The 18,441-nt window shown below is 40.6% G+C and overlaps 1 protein-coding gene across 2 annotated transcripts in view; it reads left to right on the top strand.

Annotated features, from left to right (window-relative positions):
- The first annotated feature begins 18,145 nt into the window (after window positions 1-18,145).
- The window catches only part of MSRA (methionine sulfoxide reductase A), a 385,848-nt gene continuing 385,552 nt past the window's right edge, over window positions 18,146-18,441 (top strand). Inside the window, exon 1 of one of the 2 annotated variants that reach the window (XM_036241934.1) lies at window positions 18,146-18,322. In XM_036241934.1, the coding sequence (XP_036097827.1) occupies window positions 18,187-18,322 (136 nt within the window). In that variant the 5' untranslated portion in view covers window positions 18,146-18,186. Of the gene's footprint in view, window positions 18,335-18,441 lie in introns of both variants that reach the window. The other variant, XM_036241933.1, reaches the window with a different exon arrangement.

Below are 18,441 nucleotides of genomic sequence, written 5' to 3' on the forward strand. Positions count from 1 at the left end.
TTTGGTTCCCGGTCAGGGCACATGTCCAGGTTGTGGGCCAAGTTCCCAGTGTGGGGCATGCAGGAAGCGGCCTATAGATGTTCTCTCTCATCTATGCTTCTGTCTTTCTCTCCCTCTCCCTTCTTCTCTCTCTAAAATCAATAAAGAAAAATAAATGAGGTGGCTATCACCAATAAATCTACAAAAAACAAATGTTGATGATAATGTGGACAAAAGGGAACTCTCATGCACTGTTGGTGGGAATGCAGATTAGTGCAGCCACTATAAAAAGCAGTATGGCCCTGGCTAGTTTGGCTCAGCAGTTAGAACATCGGCTTGTAGACTCACACTGGGTTGTAGGTTTAATTCCCAGCCCTGGTCAGGGTCAGCCCTAGTTGGGGTTGTGCAGGAGGCAACCAATCAATGTGAGAGCACATCAATGTTTCTCTCTCTCTCTTCCTCACTCCCTTCCACTGTCTCTAAAAATCAATGAAAAAATATCCTTGGGTGAGGATTAACAACAACAACAACAACAACAACAACAAAACAGTATGGAGGGTCCTCAAACAATTAGGAATGGAAGTGCCTTATGACCTAGCCATTCCACTTTTAAGCATATATCTGAAGAAACCCCAAACAATAATTCAAAAGAACATATACACCCCTATATTCATTGCTGCATTATTTACAATAATCAAGATTTGGAAGCAACCCAAGTGTCCAGCAATAGACAAATGGATAAAGAAGACATGGTACATACACACAATGCAATATTATTTGGCCATAAAAAAAGAAAGAAATCTTACTATTTGTGACAGCATGGATGGATCTAGAGGGTATTGTGCTAAGTAAAATAAGTCAGACAGAGAAAGACAATTACATATTATTTCACTTTTATATGAATCTAAAGAGGAAAACAAACAAACAAACAAAATAGAAACAGACTCACAGTTGCAGAGAACAGACTGGTGATTGCCAGAGGGGAGGGGAGTTGGGGGACTGGGTGAAAAAGGAGAAGGAATTGAGTATGGATTGGTAGTTACAAAATAGTCACAGGGATGTAAAGTACAGCATAGAGAATATAGTCAATAATATTGTAATAATTATGTATGGTACCAGGTTGGTACTGAAAATATCAGGAGGACCAGTTTGTAAAGTATATATGATTGTCTACCCACTGTGCTGCACACCTAAAATTAATATAAAACAATACTGAATGTAACTGTAATTGAAAAATTTAAAAATAAAATAGAAATTGAAAAAGAATGCTTCCATTTATTAATTTTCATAGCCCCTTCTCCAGCCTCTGTGTGCACACAGGTACTCTGCCCACATTTGCAGAGCTCCCTGCTTGGGAGTTCATTTATTATCTGTTCTAGACATTTGAAAGTAAAACCTTCTAACTCAGTGTGCATCCTCTTAAATTTAAAAAGTAATTTAAAGAATCCAAGCGGGCAGGAACATCATTTATTTTAACTCAAGAGATTTGCCATTATTTCTAAAATCACACTTGGATGATTGAAAAGACCTGAATTTCCACCTGACTCAAACCTACTGGATAGCTAGCATTTGGTGAAGCAGGATGGTCTCCATCCATGCCTGATCCTTTGGATAGAGGCTATGAGTTGCTGCAGCTTTGGTGGTCTGGAGATGAGATACCTCCTGGTGGGGAGAGCAAGTGCTATGGCTGTAGGACCTGGTGCCATCTTGCTTGGGCTTAGGCTGGCTGGGGAGCTTTCTCCTTCTAAAGCCTCCCTAGTTCAAGTCCCTGCTGTCTTTGTAAGAGAGCAGACCCTCACCATCTCTGGATTCTGATTCAGAGTCTTTCTGGAGATGCTCTCTCCCACCCCATGCTACAGAAGCTGGGTAAGAATGCTCTCAGTTTCTGGGGAGGCCACCCACACAGCTGACTGGTCCCAAGTTTCTGCTGTCCCAAGGCCCATACCATTCAGGACACCATGAACAGGAAGCATGGAGCAGGTACTTATGGACATCTCAGGTAAGGGAGGGGCAAGGGAGGTGTGGAAAGACCATCAGATTCTAGAAACCAGGAGACCACACCATGTGGGAGTCAAATCCTGAAACTTCTATGAGAAAAAGTTTTCAGCATCGATGCTGGCTGAAGTTGTAGTTAAGTAAGGAGACCACAATTTAAAAAATGTGACTGGATTTGACTGGAAAAATAACCCTACTCATGCCATTTATGTGATTATCATTCGAGTTACAACAGAACACCCATATAGCACAATAGTTATGTATGACATGTTCTGGGTTAAAATGACTTGTACTTTACATATACTTACTGTTGCTATTCAATTTTTTTCCCTAAGTTCACTGAAATATAATTTTCATACAATAACATTCTCCCAAGATATAGAGCATTTTTATCACCCCAAAAGATTTCCTCCTTCCCCTTTGCAGTCAAGCGCCCTTTTCAATCTCTGGCCAAAGGCAACCATGATCCGCTTTCTGTCACAATAGTTTGCCTTTTCCAGAACTTCATATAATTAGTATCATACAACATTTAATCTGTGTCTCAGCTTATTTAGTTGAAAGTTTCTGAGACTCGTCCATGATTTAATATTTGGCTCCTTTTTATTGCTAATTAATTGACCATTTTATGGATGGTATCACAATGCATTTAATCCATTTCTCAGTTGATAAATATTTGGGTTGTTTCCAGTTGGGGATTACCATGTGTAGTGTAGATATATACATTCAAGTACATTCATCGTGTGGGTATGTTTTCATTTCTGTTGGGTAAATACAGGGCTGACTTCACAGGTATGCAGTGTGTGCAGATGCACTGGGCCCCGCGCTGAGGCCCCCGTGCGTGGGTGGTTTAACGTTCTGCTCTGCTGTCCTGAGCAGCTGGACCATTTTATATCTCCACCAGCAATGTATGAGTGCTCTGGTTGCTTTACATCTCCATCAGGTTCTGCTGCTTTCTACCACAGCTATTTCTTAAACCTTTAAAACTAGAAGAGGGATTAGTATGCTGTGAAGGTCTTAATGCTTGTTCGCGAACACCCCCCCCCCCCACCTCTACTCCTACCGCCACCATATCTCCTTTGCACTCTGGCTTCCATGGGTTAATAAGAGGCTAAATAAACTGGTGAGGATAGAAACAGAACTCACAGAATCATACAGTGTGGTCCTCTCTTTGTTCTCAAGCCGAGGTTTTCATATTGTCTAACACCCAGAGTTGTACATTGGGAATCTAGGCATTGGAATGTTTTCCAAGCAAATAGACTGAGGGAATCAAACTATTTTTTGTCAGTAACCAATAGAAACTCTGAAGAAGCTATTTGAGTTCTCCTATAAGAATAATGTGTGTTTGCCATATGGCTGGATGTCTTTTAATTTAATAAATAGAGAGTTAAAAAAAAAAAGCCTCCTTTTGGATGTCAAGTACAACACAGGGACTATGGCCAACAATATTGTCATAACTATGTATGGAGTCAGGTGAGTACTAGAATTATCATCAGGGGGAACACTTTGTAAAGTATATACATGTCTAACCACTATGCACTACACCTGAAACTAATATAAAATAATATTGAATATCAACTGTTTTTTTTTTTTTTTTTTTTTATCCTCACCCGAGGACATTTTTCCATTTTTTGCTCAGGTAGAGTGGGAGGGAGAGAGAGGAACAGAGAGAGAGAGAGAAACATCGATGTGAAAGGGACACATCGAGTGGCTGCCACCCGCACAACCGACCAGGGCCGGGGACAAACTGCAACCGACGTACGCGCCCTTAGCGGGAACCGAACCCTGGTCTCTCAGGACCGCAGGCCGACGCTCTAACCGCTGAGCCAAACCAGCCAGGGCTGAATATCAACTGTTAATTGAAAAATAAATAAATAAAAAGTTTTAAATAAAAAAAATAGCCTCTTTCAAGTGCAACTGCTCCAACAAAGTAGCCAGCTTCCAACTATGTTTACTATATATTTGTGGCAGAATCATATTTGTTAGAACAAAGACTTCCTGAAATCCAGATATTTCACATATAGAGCTTTGCCTGCCCTGCTCTGGGAGGAAATGAGAGTGATCTGACAGGCCGTGCTCCTCAAAAAACCACACTTGCTGCAGTCACACTGTGATTTTGTAATTATTTCCATAAAGCAATCAAAATATAACTTATAAGATGAATGGTTTCTTCATAACAAAAAATGACTACTGCTTTCCCTCTATTTTCTTTGATTTCTTAAGATAGCATAATAGAAATATTTCAGTTCCTAGGTGTCCTGATAAATATGATACTCTGGCTTGCACTTTGGGGCACATTATAAGTATAGTAAGCTATTATACAATAATAATAAATGAACTTAAGAAATAAGTAGGTAGATGTACTTACAGAAAACGCTAAACTTCACTGAGGTGAAAAAATAAAAGACAAATAAATGCAGAGACGCAGAAAAGAAAAGACAAATAAATACAGAGACCTATGAAAGCATGGATGGAAAGATTAAAGATGTCTGTGTTCTCTGGTTTATGACGTAGGTAAAAAAACAAAAGTTCTAGCCAAAGCCCTGAAGGATATTTTGGGGAGATTGAAAGACTCATTCAAAAATCTATCAACAAAAATAATAGGAAGAAGAACCAAAATAGTTTGGAAAAAGAACATTAACAAAGGAATACTTCCCTCATTAGAAGTCAAAACATTTTAGAGAAAGTGCTTGGTCTCACTGAGAAATCTCTATTTTTTGTTTATCTGATTACCTAGGGTTTGTTAAAGACAACAATGAATGTTTGAGCAGAAGTTTAGTGAAATAAATATCTATGTTTTGAACATTTCAATAAGGGAAAACAACCTATTCTGGTTGGGCTGAGGGTTTTTTTCCCACAAGGATCAAATTCATTACAATTATATCCATTTGTGGACATCATGGTTTTCTTTAGGATATCCCCATCGATTGCCTGAAAGTGACATGGAACTTTTAATATTAGTAAAGAGGGTTCAGTATGTTCCCTAAATTAGTGTACTACTTATAATGCTAGAATGTTCTGATTGGCTCCAAGAGCAGATAGATACTGAGAGCATTTAAATGACAGAAAAATAAGTGTATTATTGATACTTAGATTAAAAGACATAGAAGCATGGAACAGACTGATGAACCTCAGACGGAAGGGGGGTGGGGAGGAAGAGATTAACCAAAGAACTTCTATGCGTATATGTATAACCCATGGACACAGACAATAGTGTGGTGAAGGCTTGGGGGGAGGGGGTCAATGGGGGACAAAAGGAGGGACATCTGTAATACTTTCAACAGTAAAGATAAATTTCGAAAAAGACAAACTTATTGAACCACCGGAACTGCGTCCATAAGCATCCTTCGTAATTTCTGGCTTCTCATTTTCATATTAACTGGAATGAATTTCTTCTGACATATAATAGGATGGAAGATGAGAGGGAAAAAATTGACTTATTGATGGAAGAAGAAACAATTCCTTTCCCTAAAGAATTAGGGAGCTTTTTAATTTAAAGTTTCAATAGATGAATAATGTTGCTATTTCCCCAGAGTGAACTTGATTGGAATTTCCATCCAGTCTGAGAGAGCCTGGCAAAGACAGGTGCAGTTTTCATAGCTACATAAAGGCAGGCTCAGTCATCCCTCTTCACTTTCTAGCCTCTAGTGCTGGTTGGGTCCAGGGTTCATCGCTCCAATCAAGACTGAAGATGAGGAGTGACCGCTTGCCCTGGATAAGAATGACTCAGCTCTATGACTTCAGTTATAGGACATTAATGTACCTAGACATTAATTGGTGGAAACACTTATTTTTAGAACTACCCATAACATCTTCATGAAACCATATCTCTACCTTCTCCTGGGTCGCCCATCCCACCCTACCCCAACCTCATTTCCTAGCACTGTTCAGAAAACACTAGGCTTGCCCTGGCCGGTTTGGCTCAGCGGTTAGAGCGTCGGCCTGCGGTCCGGAGGGACCCGGGTTTGGTTCCCGCTAAGGGCATGTACTTCGGTTGCAGTTTGTCCCCGGCCCTGGTTGGTCGTGCGGGTGGCAGCCACTCGATGTGTCCCTTCACATCGATGTTTCTCTCTCTCTCTCTCCCTTCCTCTCTCTCCCTCCCACTCTATCTGTACAAAAAATATCCTCGGGTGAGGATAAAAAAAAAAAAGAAAACACTAGGCTTTTTCCTAGGCAGCCTGCCACATTAACTGTCTATTCTCAGATATGTAAGAATACATATTTATTCTTATGACATTTATTCAACACATCTCTTTCGAGTGTGGGTATTGTAACATCTTGGTGAGGAATAATCTAGTCCTTTCCCATAGCAATGATGCTGATCAGTTGCAAATCGATATCTCCAGCCCTGCTATTTCATTGTGTTTCAGACCTGTACATTCTGCTCCTATGGAACACCAGCCTAAAAGCCAGAAATCTGGGAATCATCCTAAACTCCTCTATACATCTAATCTCTTACATCCAGGTCACAAAGGCCTGTTGATTCTATCTGCTAAATATTTCTCCAGTCCGTCCTCACATCCATCTTTATTGCCACTGACTTCATCTGGAAACCCCCATAAAGTCTTGCCTGGAATATACTAACAGCCACCTAACTGGCCTTCTTATTCTTGCTGTATGTTCTTTCGACCCAATATCAATTTGCTTCCAGGATGACCTCCCCCAAATGCAAATGATTATATCACTGCCCTATTTAGAGTCCTTCAGTGGCCCCATTATCATTAGGGCAAAAGGCCCATCTGAACATGCCATGTGCCACCCTTGAGAGTGGGCACTTGTTGGCTTCCCAGCTGCAGCTTTCACCACTCCCTGTTTGCAACGTCCTTTCTGGTCGTACTGAATTACCTGCAGCTCCCCAAATATGCCTTGCATTTGAATACTTTGCACTGCTGCACATGTCCCCATCAAAGGGAATGACCTTCCTTGCCCCTGATTATCTGGTGAATTCTCATCCACTTTTTGACATTAAACTCATATGTTCTCAGCCTCTCAGGAACATTCTCTGACCCAAGGCAGAACGTACTCCAATAACACCTTGTTCTTCAGGGGTAATGAGACAGCCAGAGGGGACAGACTTGCAGCCTGGCAAGCAGGCTCTGCCTCCTCTTTGCTGTTCTACCTCCTCCAAAAGCTGAGGGTAGAGGTGGTTTGGCTAAGTTAAATGCTTATCTACTGACCATGGGGTCACTGGGTCCCCTGTTGAGATCTAACTTGGGGATAGATTTGAGGGTTATGGTTATGCATTACACAAAAATATGAGTATTTGTGGCTTTTGTAGAAGGTAAGATGCGAAGTTACCCAGTACATTTACAACTCCATTCTTTTGTTAATCATTATTTTGAGCCAATTCCAAAAATTGTTTTTGGATTTTATTTTGTGGTATTTTGAATATTCTTGGAGGGAACAGCACTTATTCCATGGTGTTCAGTGTGGGATAAAGGAGCCCCAGTCTGGGTTTTCCTCATTTCCACCTCAGTGTGTCTGTGATAACCCTTACTATGCTGTATTTGTTCACATACTGCTTTGCCTGTGTTCCGAGAACGTGAGTCTCTTGCATTGGTTTTTAGAGCTTAGGCACACTGTTGGGCACATAGTTGGTGCTCAATAAAGCTTGTTTTAGTGTATAATTATTATAAAATAATATAGCTTCTCTTACTCCATCACCTTTACTATATTGCTCTTAATATCAAAGTGGTTCTGAGGATAGAGTCAGGTTAGAGTTATGAAGATGTCTCTTGGATTTTTAACATCTACACAATACTTAGGTTTTCCCTTCATTGTAACACATCCTGTAAGAGACACAGGAAGAAAATGACAGCCCTTGTGTGTGCTGAGGCCTGGGGGGTAATTCTGTTGGGCCATTCGTTGATGTTGTAGTTACAAGTGAGAGCCACCAGATGGCTTAAGGAAATGAATTTATTTCCAATGGAGATTTCAGTTTAGAAATCTGGGACCAGAAAAAGCATGATTAGAGGGAGATTAAAAGGCTCTCTGTAGTGAACCCCAAATAACCAACTTACCAGAAACCCACTTACCAGTATTTCAGGAATGGGTTTGTAGAGGTTTTGCAACTGTCAACATGAAAAGCGAAACTGTGTATCATCCCTCCAGTGTCGATGGGCTTTAATAATTACAGAATAATTAATGAAATTCAATTCAATTCCACAAATATTTATTGAGTGCCTAAGTCCCAATTAAATCTTATGAGAGGATTACTGAAGCCTATGCCTCACGAAGCACAGCTTACTACACAAGGAAACTGCATGGCAGGTCGGACGTGAGGATGGATTTTTTTTCTTTGTGTGTACTAATGCTGGTTACTGTTTCAAGGAGAAATGCTGGTGGAAATGTAACTGTGACCTAGAAAACTTTTGCATATTATTTGCAGGCAGAATAGGTAGATGACAAATCAAAACAAAGCAAAAATCTGTAGTATTTATAAATCTAAATGTATGTTATATGGTCTTTGTACAAGAAAACCATAGTTGAAATGGTTAGATGAAAACATTTTAATGAGGTAATTTAAAAATAATTCTCTATATAAAAAGATCTGAGAGGATATACATCATTGGTGGAATATATATATATATATATATATATTGGGCCTTTTTATTTTATATTCTAGATGCTCTGTACTATGTGAAGTTTTTAAAACAAGCACATATGTATTTATAATTTTGGAATGTCAAGAATGAAATCTAAACCTAGTTGAAGACAATCACACTTATTTATTTGAAAAATATGCTATGGGGGTAGGCACTAGGAAGTATAGCTCAAACACAGAGTCATAAATTTGAATTTCTAATTTCTATTTACACTAACATTAAGATAGTAAACTTTTTAAACCTTTCTAGACTATTAAAAAATTATATCAGCACTGTGGTAAACAGTATAGATGGAGGTTGCTCAAAAAATTAAAAATGGAATTACCTTTCCCAGCCAGTGTGGTTCAGTGGATTGAGCACTGTCCCATGGACTGAGAGGTCCTGGTTAGATTCCTGGTCAGGGCACATGCCAGGGTTGCTGGCTCAATCCCCAGTAGGGGGCGTGCAGAAGGCAGCTAATGGATGTTTCTCTCTCACATTGATATTTCTCTTTCCCTTCCTCTCTCTCTCTCGAAAAAAAAAAAGCAATTAAAAAATATTTTTAAAAAAGGTAAAAAAAAAGGACCTACTTATGACCCAGTGAGTATAGATCCAAAGAAACCCAAAACACTAATTTGAAAGAATGTATGCACCCCTATGTTCATTGCAGCATTACTTGCAATCGCCAAGCTATGGAAGCAACCCAAGTGCCCATCAATAGATGAGTGGATAAAAAAAGTGGTGGTACATATATACAATGGAATATTACTTGGCCATATAAAAGAATGAAGTCTTACCATTTGGAACAGCATGGATGGACCTAGATGGTATTATGTAAGTGCAATAAGTCAGTCAGGGAAAGACAAATACCATATGATTTCACTTTTAGGTGGAATCTAAAGAAAATAAATGAACAAACAAAATAGAAACAAACTCATAGTTGCCAGAGGGGAGGGGAATTGGGAGACTGGGTGAAAAGGTGAAGGGATTAAGAAATCCAAATTGGTCGTTACAGAATAGTCATGGGATATAAATTACAGCCTAAGGAATATAGTCAGTAATATTGTCATAACCATGTATTGTGCCAGGTGAATACTGGCAATATCAGGAGAACACTTTGTAAAGTATGATTGTCTAACCACTATACCGTGCCCCTGAAACTAATACAAACTAACACTGAAAAAATAAACGGTAATTTGAAAACATTAAAAAAAATTATGTCAGTCTGCAATGCCTGTTTTTAAATATATATTATAGAAATATATTAAAATATAATTTTAAAATGCCTGTTTAAAAAAAAACATATCAAAAGGCCATTCAGAAATATTTAATATCAAATCATTTTAAAACTTTTGAACAAAAGTTGAATAGGTATAAAGGAATTCAGCAAAGATTTCTAAGTGCATAACACATCTTATAACTATTGGTTAGCAATTTTAAAATATTAATTGGCTAATGAGAATTTAATAAAAGAAACTCAATAAATAGGGAACTGGCCCATTTTCAAACATAACCTAAAATTGGACAATTAACTTTTAAAACCACTAATGTCTTCTGAAGATGCAGAGGGAACATTTTCTTCCTTTGATACAGCAGACATTTTATCTTTCTATGCAGGCTACCTATGAATAAACCAAGGCAGATAAAACTCTAATTTAATGAGGTAACCCAGTATTTGAGATTAAAAGAAAAAAGTTGAACTAGTTATTAAGATAGTTTACTTACTTTTTCTTTTTACCCTGCAATTCATCTTTGCACTAATCATTTTTTTTTGTTAAACTGTTTACTTTCTAATTACAAAAGTGATACATGTACAGGCCAGGAATTTTTTTTTTTTAACCTCACCTGAGGACACTTTTCCATTTTTTGTTCAGATAGAGTGGGAGGAAGAGAAAGGAAGAGAGAGAGAGAAACATCGACATGAAAGGGACACATCGAGTGGCTGCCACCCACACGACCCAACCAGGGCCAGGGACAAACTGCAACCAAGGTACGTGTCCTTAGAGGGAACTGAACCCAGGTCTCTCTGGACAGCAGGCCGATGCTCTTACTGCTGAGCCAAACCGGCCAGGGCCAGGCCAGGAAATTTTAAAATAGAAAAGTATAAAGTAAAAATGAACCACAGCTTCATTACAGAGAGAAAACCACCACTGACACTTGGGTTTTCTTCCTTTTTTCTTAAATCCTCACCAGAGGATATTTTTCCATTTATCTTCAGATAGAATGGGATGTGGGTGGGGGTTGGAAAGGGGGGGGGGGAGAGAGAGAGAGAGAGAGAAATATTGATGTGAGAGGAACACATCAATTGGTTGCCTCCTGCACTACCCCAACCAGGGCCGGGGACCGAACTGCAACCAAGTTACGTGCCTTAGACCGGAATTGAACCTGTGATTCTTTGGTCCGCGAACTGATGCTCTAACTGCTGAGCCAAACCGGCCAGGGCAAGGGTTATTTTCTTTCATTATTTTTCCTATGACTATAAATATGACATATATATAACTGAATGTTGAGGGGAATTTTACCTATTTTCCTGGAGTTGACAAAAAGGACCCAAAGCCTTTAGAGCAGAGAGCCATCAAGTACCTCATGGTCAAGAGAGATATTCAAATAGTTGGAGTCTAATTGCTCATTGAGAGTTTATTAAGGGATGGCCAAACCTCTCTAGTATATGTAAGCAAAAGGCTGATGGACGAGGAGAGGGAGATGCATGAGTCTAGAATGATCTGCTCCATGGGGAGCACTATCCCTCCCTTCAAAGCTAAAGGGACTAGTGGCCCATTTCCCCCGGGGAAACGTTGCTAACACCCTGTCCTTATAGATCTGTTCTATGCTTTTGTTAGCAGGGAAAAGACGAATGGAGAGGTCAGGCAGGGTTGAATTTCCAGTTCTTACTAACTAAAAAATGTTGGTCCAATCTACTAGTTTGATTTTCTTTTAGAAAATATATTTTTTTTCTTTTTTGATTTGAGAGAGAGAGGAAGGGAGAAGAGAGAGATAAAAACATCAATGAGCGAGAACATCGATTGGCCGCCTCCTGCATGCCCCCCACTGGGGATCGGGCCCACAACCTGGGCATGTGCCCTGACTGGGAATTGAACTGGCGACCTCTTGGTGCATTAGTCGATGCTCAGCCACTGAGTCACACCAGTTGGGCCTAGCTTGATTTCTTTATTCTCCAGTGGGTCACTGTCCGAGTATATGCCCCAAGAAGTAAAATACTAGCTCCCAAATCTTTAGATTCTCCCTCAGTTCACAGGAATGTTTCTAAGATTCCATCACCAAGTTCATCCCAGGGTGGGAAATGAGATAAGGATGTTTGATCTTCTCTCTCATCTCTTAAGTCATGTCCTTTACCCTGTCTAGTCTTAGGTTCATTTTAAGGCCAGTCCTCTATTTTGGTTCTATGTACATTAAGAATATTGACCTGTAATTTTTTGTGTGTGGTGTCCTTGTCTAGTATCAGGGTAATGCTGACCTTGTAAAATGTGTTTGGAAGCATTCCTTCCTCTTGTTTTTTGGAAGAGTTTGAGGATAGGTATGAAATCTTTGAATATTTGGAAGACTTCACCAGTGAAGCCATTTGGTCCTAGAATTTTGTTTTTGGGAGATTTTTGATTACTGATCCAATCTTCTTACTAGTAATTGGTCTCTTCAGGTTTTCTGTTTCTTCACTATCTGGTCTTGGAAGAGTGTATTTTCTAAGAATGTATCCATTTCTTCTAGGTTGTCCAGTTTGTTGGCATACAGTTGTTTACAGTATTATCTTATGATCCTTTGTATTTTTGTATCAGTTATAACGTCTCCCTTTTATTTCTGATTTTAGTTTCTGAGCCCTCTTGCTTTTTTTCTTGGTTAGTCTAGCTAAAGGTTTATTTTGTTTATCTTTTCAAAGAACCAGCTTTTGTTCATTGATCTTTTCTTATTGTCTCTTTGGCCTCTATTTTATTTCTGTTCTGATCTTTATTATTTCCTTCTTTCCATTACTTCGGACTCCATTAAAAAAATATTTTTTTCTTATTTCTTGCGGTAGACCTGTGAGGTGCAATAGATCTTGCATCCTGCAATGTTGTGAAACCAACATGTCAGGTCTAGTAGCTTTTCTGTAGACTCCATAACATTAACCTAAACTATGTGGCTTTGGTTTAACTGGCAGGCAGCAGACAGCAAGGACACAGATAGTAAAGGCTGGGAAGCTGGAGATCCTTTTTACATCGCCACAAAACGTTTGATAAAATTGTCAGTTTAATTCCTTGGAAGGCAAAACACATGATCTTTGGATCTGTAGCTGTAGGGAAATGATCAGAAAGATGGTTGTCTGACCAGTGAGAGAGTATTAGCCGCTTCCTGCCTCCTTTAGCAAAGTCCTTTGAGAAAGATGAAGCCAGGTAAAAGCTAGCCATTTTGTTAACAGTGATGGAAGAAAATAAAGCTCTGCTAAGATTGAAGTTCTCTGCCTGCAGTCTACAATACAAATTGACTGAGAGTGGTTATTTAGGGCCTTCTAGTTTTGATAAAGCCAAAAGCTATTATACTCCCAATAGCAGAAGATAAAACTGTGACCCAAAGCCCTTCTCAAGGGCTATTAGCAAAGTGTTGTCTGCCAGATGACATGCAGTGAAGATCATATTAAGGGGATTGCTTTCCCAACCAAACCTACTGTTTTTTTTTCTTTTCTTTTTTTCTGGCTGCAAGGGTACTGCCATTAAGTTAATAGAAACAAGATATATGGGACAAACATAGGGCCTAGTAAATAAAAATGAAGAGTAGTGAGACACAAGAAATACGACTAGTTGAGATCTTTAGCTGTGATTATTTGTACAAGGAATTGTAAAAGGAATAGACCAGAAACAATTCAGTATCTTTTAAAATTGAATTGACAAAGAAACTTATAAGCCTAGCTTGCAAATGCTTATGTCTATTTGACTCTGAAGTAACCCACAGTCTCTCAAAACTTTACAAGTGAGAGCCCTGGCCGGTTTTACTCAGTGGTTAGAGCGTCGGGCTGTGGACCAGAGAGTCCCCGGTTCGGTTCGCTGAGGGCACGTACCTCGGTTGCAGTTTGTCCCCACCCTGGTTGGGGTCATGTGGGTGGTGAGCAGTCGATGTGTCTCTCTCACATCCACGTTTCTCTCTTTCTTCACCCCTCTCTCCCTCCCGCTCTATCTGAAGATAAATGCAAAAATGTCCTCGGGCGAGGATAAAAAACAAAAACAAGAAAAACTTTACCAGTGAGAAACTGGACACAAAAAGACGCACAGCCTCCCAGGAGGACATGCTCTTCAGTATATCCTTCTGATGGAATCATAGAGAATCATGGGTAAGAACCTCCCAGTGGGTAAAACCAGTACCTTCAGATGCAACCAACAAGGGAGTTCCTTCTAGAGAGTGGAACTGGGGTTTAAGAATTTGCTCCTCGCCCTGGCTGGTTTGGCTCAGCGGTTAGAGCGTCGGCCTGCGGTCCGGAGAGACCCGGGTTCGGTTCCTGCTAAGGGCACGTACTTTGGTTGCAGTTTGTCCCCGGCCCTGGTTGGTCGTGCGGGTGGCAGCCACTCGATGTGTCCCTTCACGTCGATGTTTCTCTCTCTCTCTCCCTTCCTCTCTCTCCCTCCCTCTCTATCTGTACAAAAAATGGAAAAATATCCTCGGGTGAGGATAAAAAAAAAAAAAAAAAAAGAATTTGCTTCGCCACCTGGGCATTCTTTGAAGGTTCTCCTTTGCAACAGTTGGTTAGACTGTGGACCAGGGACTACTGCCATTCTTTTTGAAAATTAGTTTTCATAGTCCTACTTCACCGTTGTACATCAGGTGTATGGGAAAGGGGAACAGGCCCCTCATCTTTTAATTTATAGGTCACTGGATCATGCAGTAACACCCAGACTTATATAGGGCTACGCATCATCTTCAGATCATGCACTTTGAACTGCTTGGAACTTTGGCTTTTCTCCTTTTGGAATATGGTGTGTTCTATATGTCAGAAGAAGGGCATATTTGGATATTTGGGTTGCCAGAAGAATGGACTGTGACAGAGATGTCCAGTAAATCATATTCTCACTTTCTTCCTTCATTACCACAACTGCCAAGTATTAGCTGGGTTTGTGGTTGCCCAGCTAGAGAACTTTGTCTCTCACCTTCCCAATGGTTAGATCACATCATGTCTCTAATCAGATCAATAGAATTAGTAGAAATGACGTTTGCTACCTCTGGGATGCACTCTTAGGAGTGCTGAGATGTACATCCCTTTCCTTTCTGCTTTTTGCTGGTCTATGATGCGAGGTGGTGGCAGGTCCTGGCGTGGGGATCATGGATGATGGCAGTAGTGCTGTCCTACCAGTCCTGGACCACCTACCTCTGGACCAGTATATAAGAGAAAAAACTCAAACTAGCTTGTTTCAGATACAGTAATGCTGTTAAGCAACCTAATCTGCATCTTAACAAAAACCTAGGCTTTATTTTGGGATAGGGTATTAAGTATTCTTGTTTCCAAGGGGCAAGGTAAAAACTTGAACAAATGGAAAAGAGACTTTTGCTAATCACAGTTAGAGTTTTGGCCCAATTAAACCAAATATGTAACCACTGAATACTTAATGTGAGCCAATCCGGTATGAGACATTGTGGAAGAAAAGACATGGTCATGCTTAGCGTTGAACTACCTATTTCTAGATTGTTACATAAGAGAGAAATAAACTTCTATTTTGTTTAAACTGCTGTATTTTGGGTCTTTGTTATACCAAAGATGATGCTTACAGTATATCCTAAAGAACATACATTGTTAGAATTTGTTGGAGAACTAGAGCATAATCACAAAAATGAAAAATCAAAGCAATGGGGACAAAAGAAGGCCCTCTCAGTGTGAAGCTCAGAAAGGATTAGGAAATTCTAAAGAAAAGGAAGTACTAGGGGTGAAAATGGTATAATTGAAGAAATAAATGGCAGAAATATTTAATCCTCTCCTCAACAAACAAAACTCAATGTAGCCTTGGCCGGTTTGGCTCAGCGGTTAGAGCATCCGTCTGCGGTCAGGAGAGACCCGGGTTCGGTTCCCGCTAGGGGCACGTACCTCGGTTGCAGTTTGTCCCCAGCCCTGGCTGGTCGTGAGGGTGGCAGCCACTCGATGTGTCCCTTTCACATCGATGTTTCTCTCTCTCTCTCCCTCCCACTCTATCTGTACAAAAAATGGAAAAATGTCCTCGGGTGAGGATAAAAAACAAAAAAAACTCAATGTAACTTTTCTTATAACTGTTCTGGTAAATGAAAAAACTCTTCTGATTTATGAAAAAAAATCTCTGAAATAAATTAAGATATTTTGCTTTCAAAATGTTTATTTTTTTATAATAAAAGTAATAGCCATCAGAACACTTGAGAACACTGTAACAAAGCAGAACATTTTATTTATTTACTAAAAAAAATTTTTTTCTTTATTGATTTTTAGAGAGAGAGATAGAAACATCGATGATAGAGAACATGCATTGGCCACCTCCTGCATGCCTCCCCACTGGGGATTTGGCCCACAACTTGGGCATGTGCCCTGACCGAGAATCAAACTGGCGACCTCTTGGTACATGGGTCGATGCACAACCACTGAACCACACTGGCAGGGCCGTACTATAGAACATTTTAAAACAGAGGTTCAAAGGAAGTGAAAATCAGTAAACCATTACCTTGAACAACAACAAAATATCAGTTTAATTTTTGCAAATATCAGTTTAATTTTTTCTAGTCTTCAGTGGGTGTGCAAGTAGGGCATATTTTACAGTGATACTTCGGTTCTCGAACGCCTCGGATTTCGACCAAATCGGTATTCGACCAGGAGATTCGAGAAACTTTTGTCTTGGAATCCGAACAAATATTTGGAACTCGAACTTCCGAGATGAGCCGAGTTGAGCCGAATGGCGTTCATTCGGCCCAGCGCGCCTTGCTTGCGTCATCAGTGTGAGTGCAGAGAGAGAGTCACGCTTTGTGGAGAGAGTCACGCTTTACACTGAATTTAACCCTTAGACATACTGTACACTTTTATTTCTTGTTGAGACTTATGTTTTTCTACATATTATATACAAATTAGGCCAGTAAATAGGCATTTTCTGGGGCTTGGAACGAATTAATCCAGTTTCCATTATTTCCTATTGGGTTTCATTGCTTTGGTTCTCGAACAATTTGGTTCTCGACCGTCCTCCTGGAACGAATTATGTTCGAGAACCGAGGTATCACTGTATATGCATTTTTATACATATGACATAACACACATGTACATACTTGAGCTCTGTTGTGTTTTCACTTAACATTATATAAGTACTTCTTGACATGAAAAATTCTTGTTTTTAGTTGCGGAGTATTTCTAACATGTTTAATTTCATATAACCAATCACTAAACCAGACAAAGCAAATCAGTATATATCAAAAGGCAGCAATTAAAAAAAGAACCCACAGAATATTTCCTTTGATAGAGGAATGATCTTATTTTTTCAAATGCTTAGCAACAGCCTGGCCTTCACAAGCCTAGAAGGGATACCTTAAGAGTGTTTTCCGGAAAGGCCTGTGGGACCTACTTTGTATCATCTCACAGTAAAAAACAAATAAATCCAAAGTAAAATCAGAGGCAAACTGCCCAGAGGAAATGTAAATTACAAAATAACATTTTAATCTAAATTTAATGTTACATGTTTTGCCATATTCTACAATACAGAACTAATCCTCCTGTCCATCTTATATTACAGTTCAGACCACCCTAAAACAGACAAATAAACCCATGGGGTGGGGGAGGGGGTTGGGTCAAAACCCTTTCATCCCTCTGGGTGCTAATCTGAAGTTCCTTCCGTTATCTGAGATTATCTGCCCATTTTGGCAGAGAGTTTGTGTAAAACCCAACATTTCACACCGGGTACACCCAAAACACCCATCTGGCTCCACCCACCATATTTTGTGGGTTGAAGATGTGTCACAGGACCGAATGCTATCTCCCATGATTTGAGAAACATGAACGATCCAACAGCACCATCACATTCACCTGTGTTAGTGGTGGTATTCGTGCCTTGCTCCTCTATTTGCCCCCCTGTAAAATGGGTTTATCACTGTATTATTTATGCATATGTATGTGTGTGTGCGCACACATTTTTGTCATTAATTGCGTTATCTCCCCCATTCGGAGCTTTTCGAAAACTGTGCTTAGTTTTCATTTTGGAGAAATACAGTACTCTTTTTTTCGGTAATTACTCATAATCTGGAACTATACACACATTCTAGTTGTCTGTAAGGTAGGTCGTTTGTATCTTATTGGGCATACCAAACACCTGCTAAGGAGGTTGTGAAATGGGACCGAACTTAAAAATCAAAGGCTAGGCATTTTTTTTTTTTTTTTGGCCTCTGGCGCTTCACGTACTTCGTGGCGCAATTCACACACTTGCTCTCAGCTTGGGAACTTTGTCCTGAAGCCGAGCCAGAAAAACTCGTAGGTGTCTCCGGGACCAGGCACCCCTCAGGGACAGAGCACGCCCTGTCACCGCCCGCGGCCTGCGCCTTAGGTAACCTCGACTCCGGCGCAGCTGCTCAGTGCACAGCGGTGCCGCCGCCGGCGTCCGCAGGCCAGTGCTCGCCGGGCCCGCCGCTGCGGCTGGCTGTCTGCCGCGCCCGCCCGCCCATGCTCTCCGCCACCAGGAGGGCTCGTCAGCTCTTTCACAGCCTTTTTCCGGTCCCAAGAATGGGCGACTCGGGTTCTAAGATCATCAGCCCCCAGGAGGCCTTGCCGGGCCGGAAGGATCGGATCACCGTGGCGGGTAAGAACGCGGGTACGCTCCGAGGGCGCGGTGGTCGCTGCTGCGCATGCGTGGCGGTGCCCGGCGGCGGCCCCTCCTCCGCCCACCGGGAGAAAGCTGTGGACTGGCCTCCGAGGGAG

The sequence above is a fragment of the Molossus molossus genome, unplaced genomic scaffold, assembly GCF_014108415.1.
Source record: "Molossus molossus isolate mMolMol1 unplaced genomic scaffold, mMolMol1.p scaffold_m16_p_4, whole genome shotgun sequence".
Taxonomy (NCBI): Eukaryota; Metazoa; Chordata; class Mammalia; order Chiroptera; family Molossidae; genus Molossus; species Molossus molossus.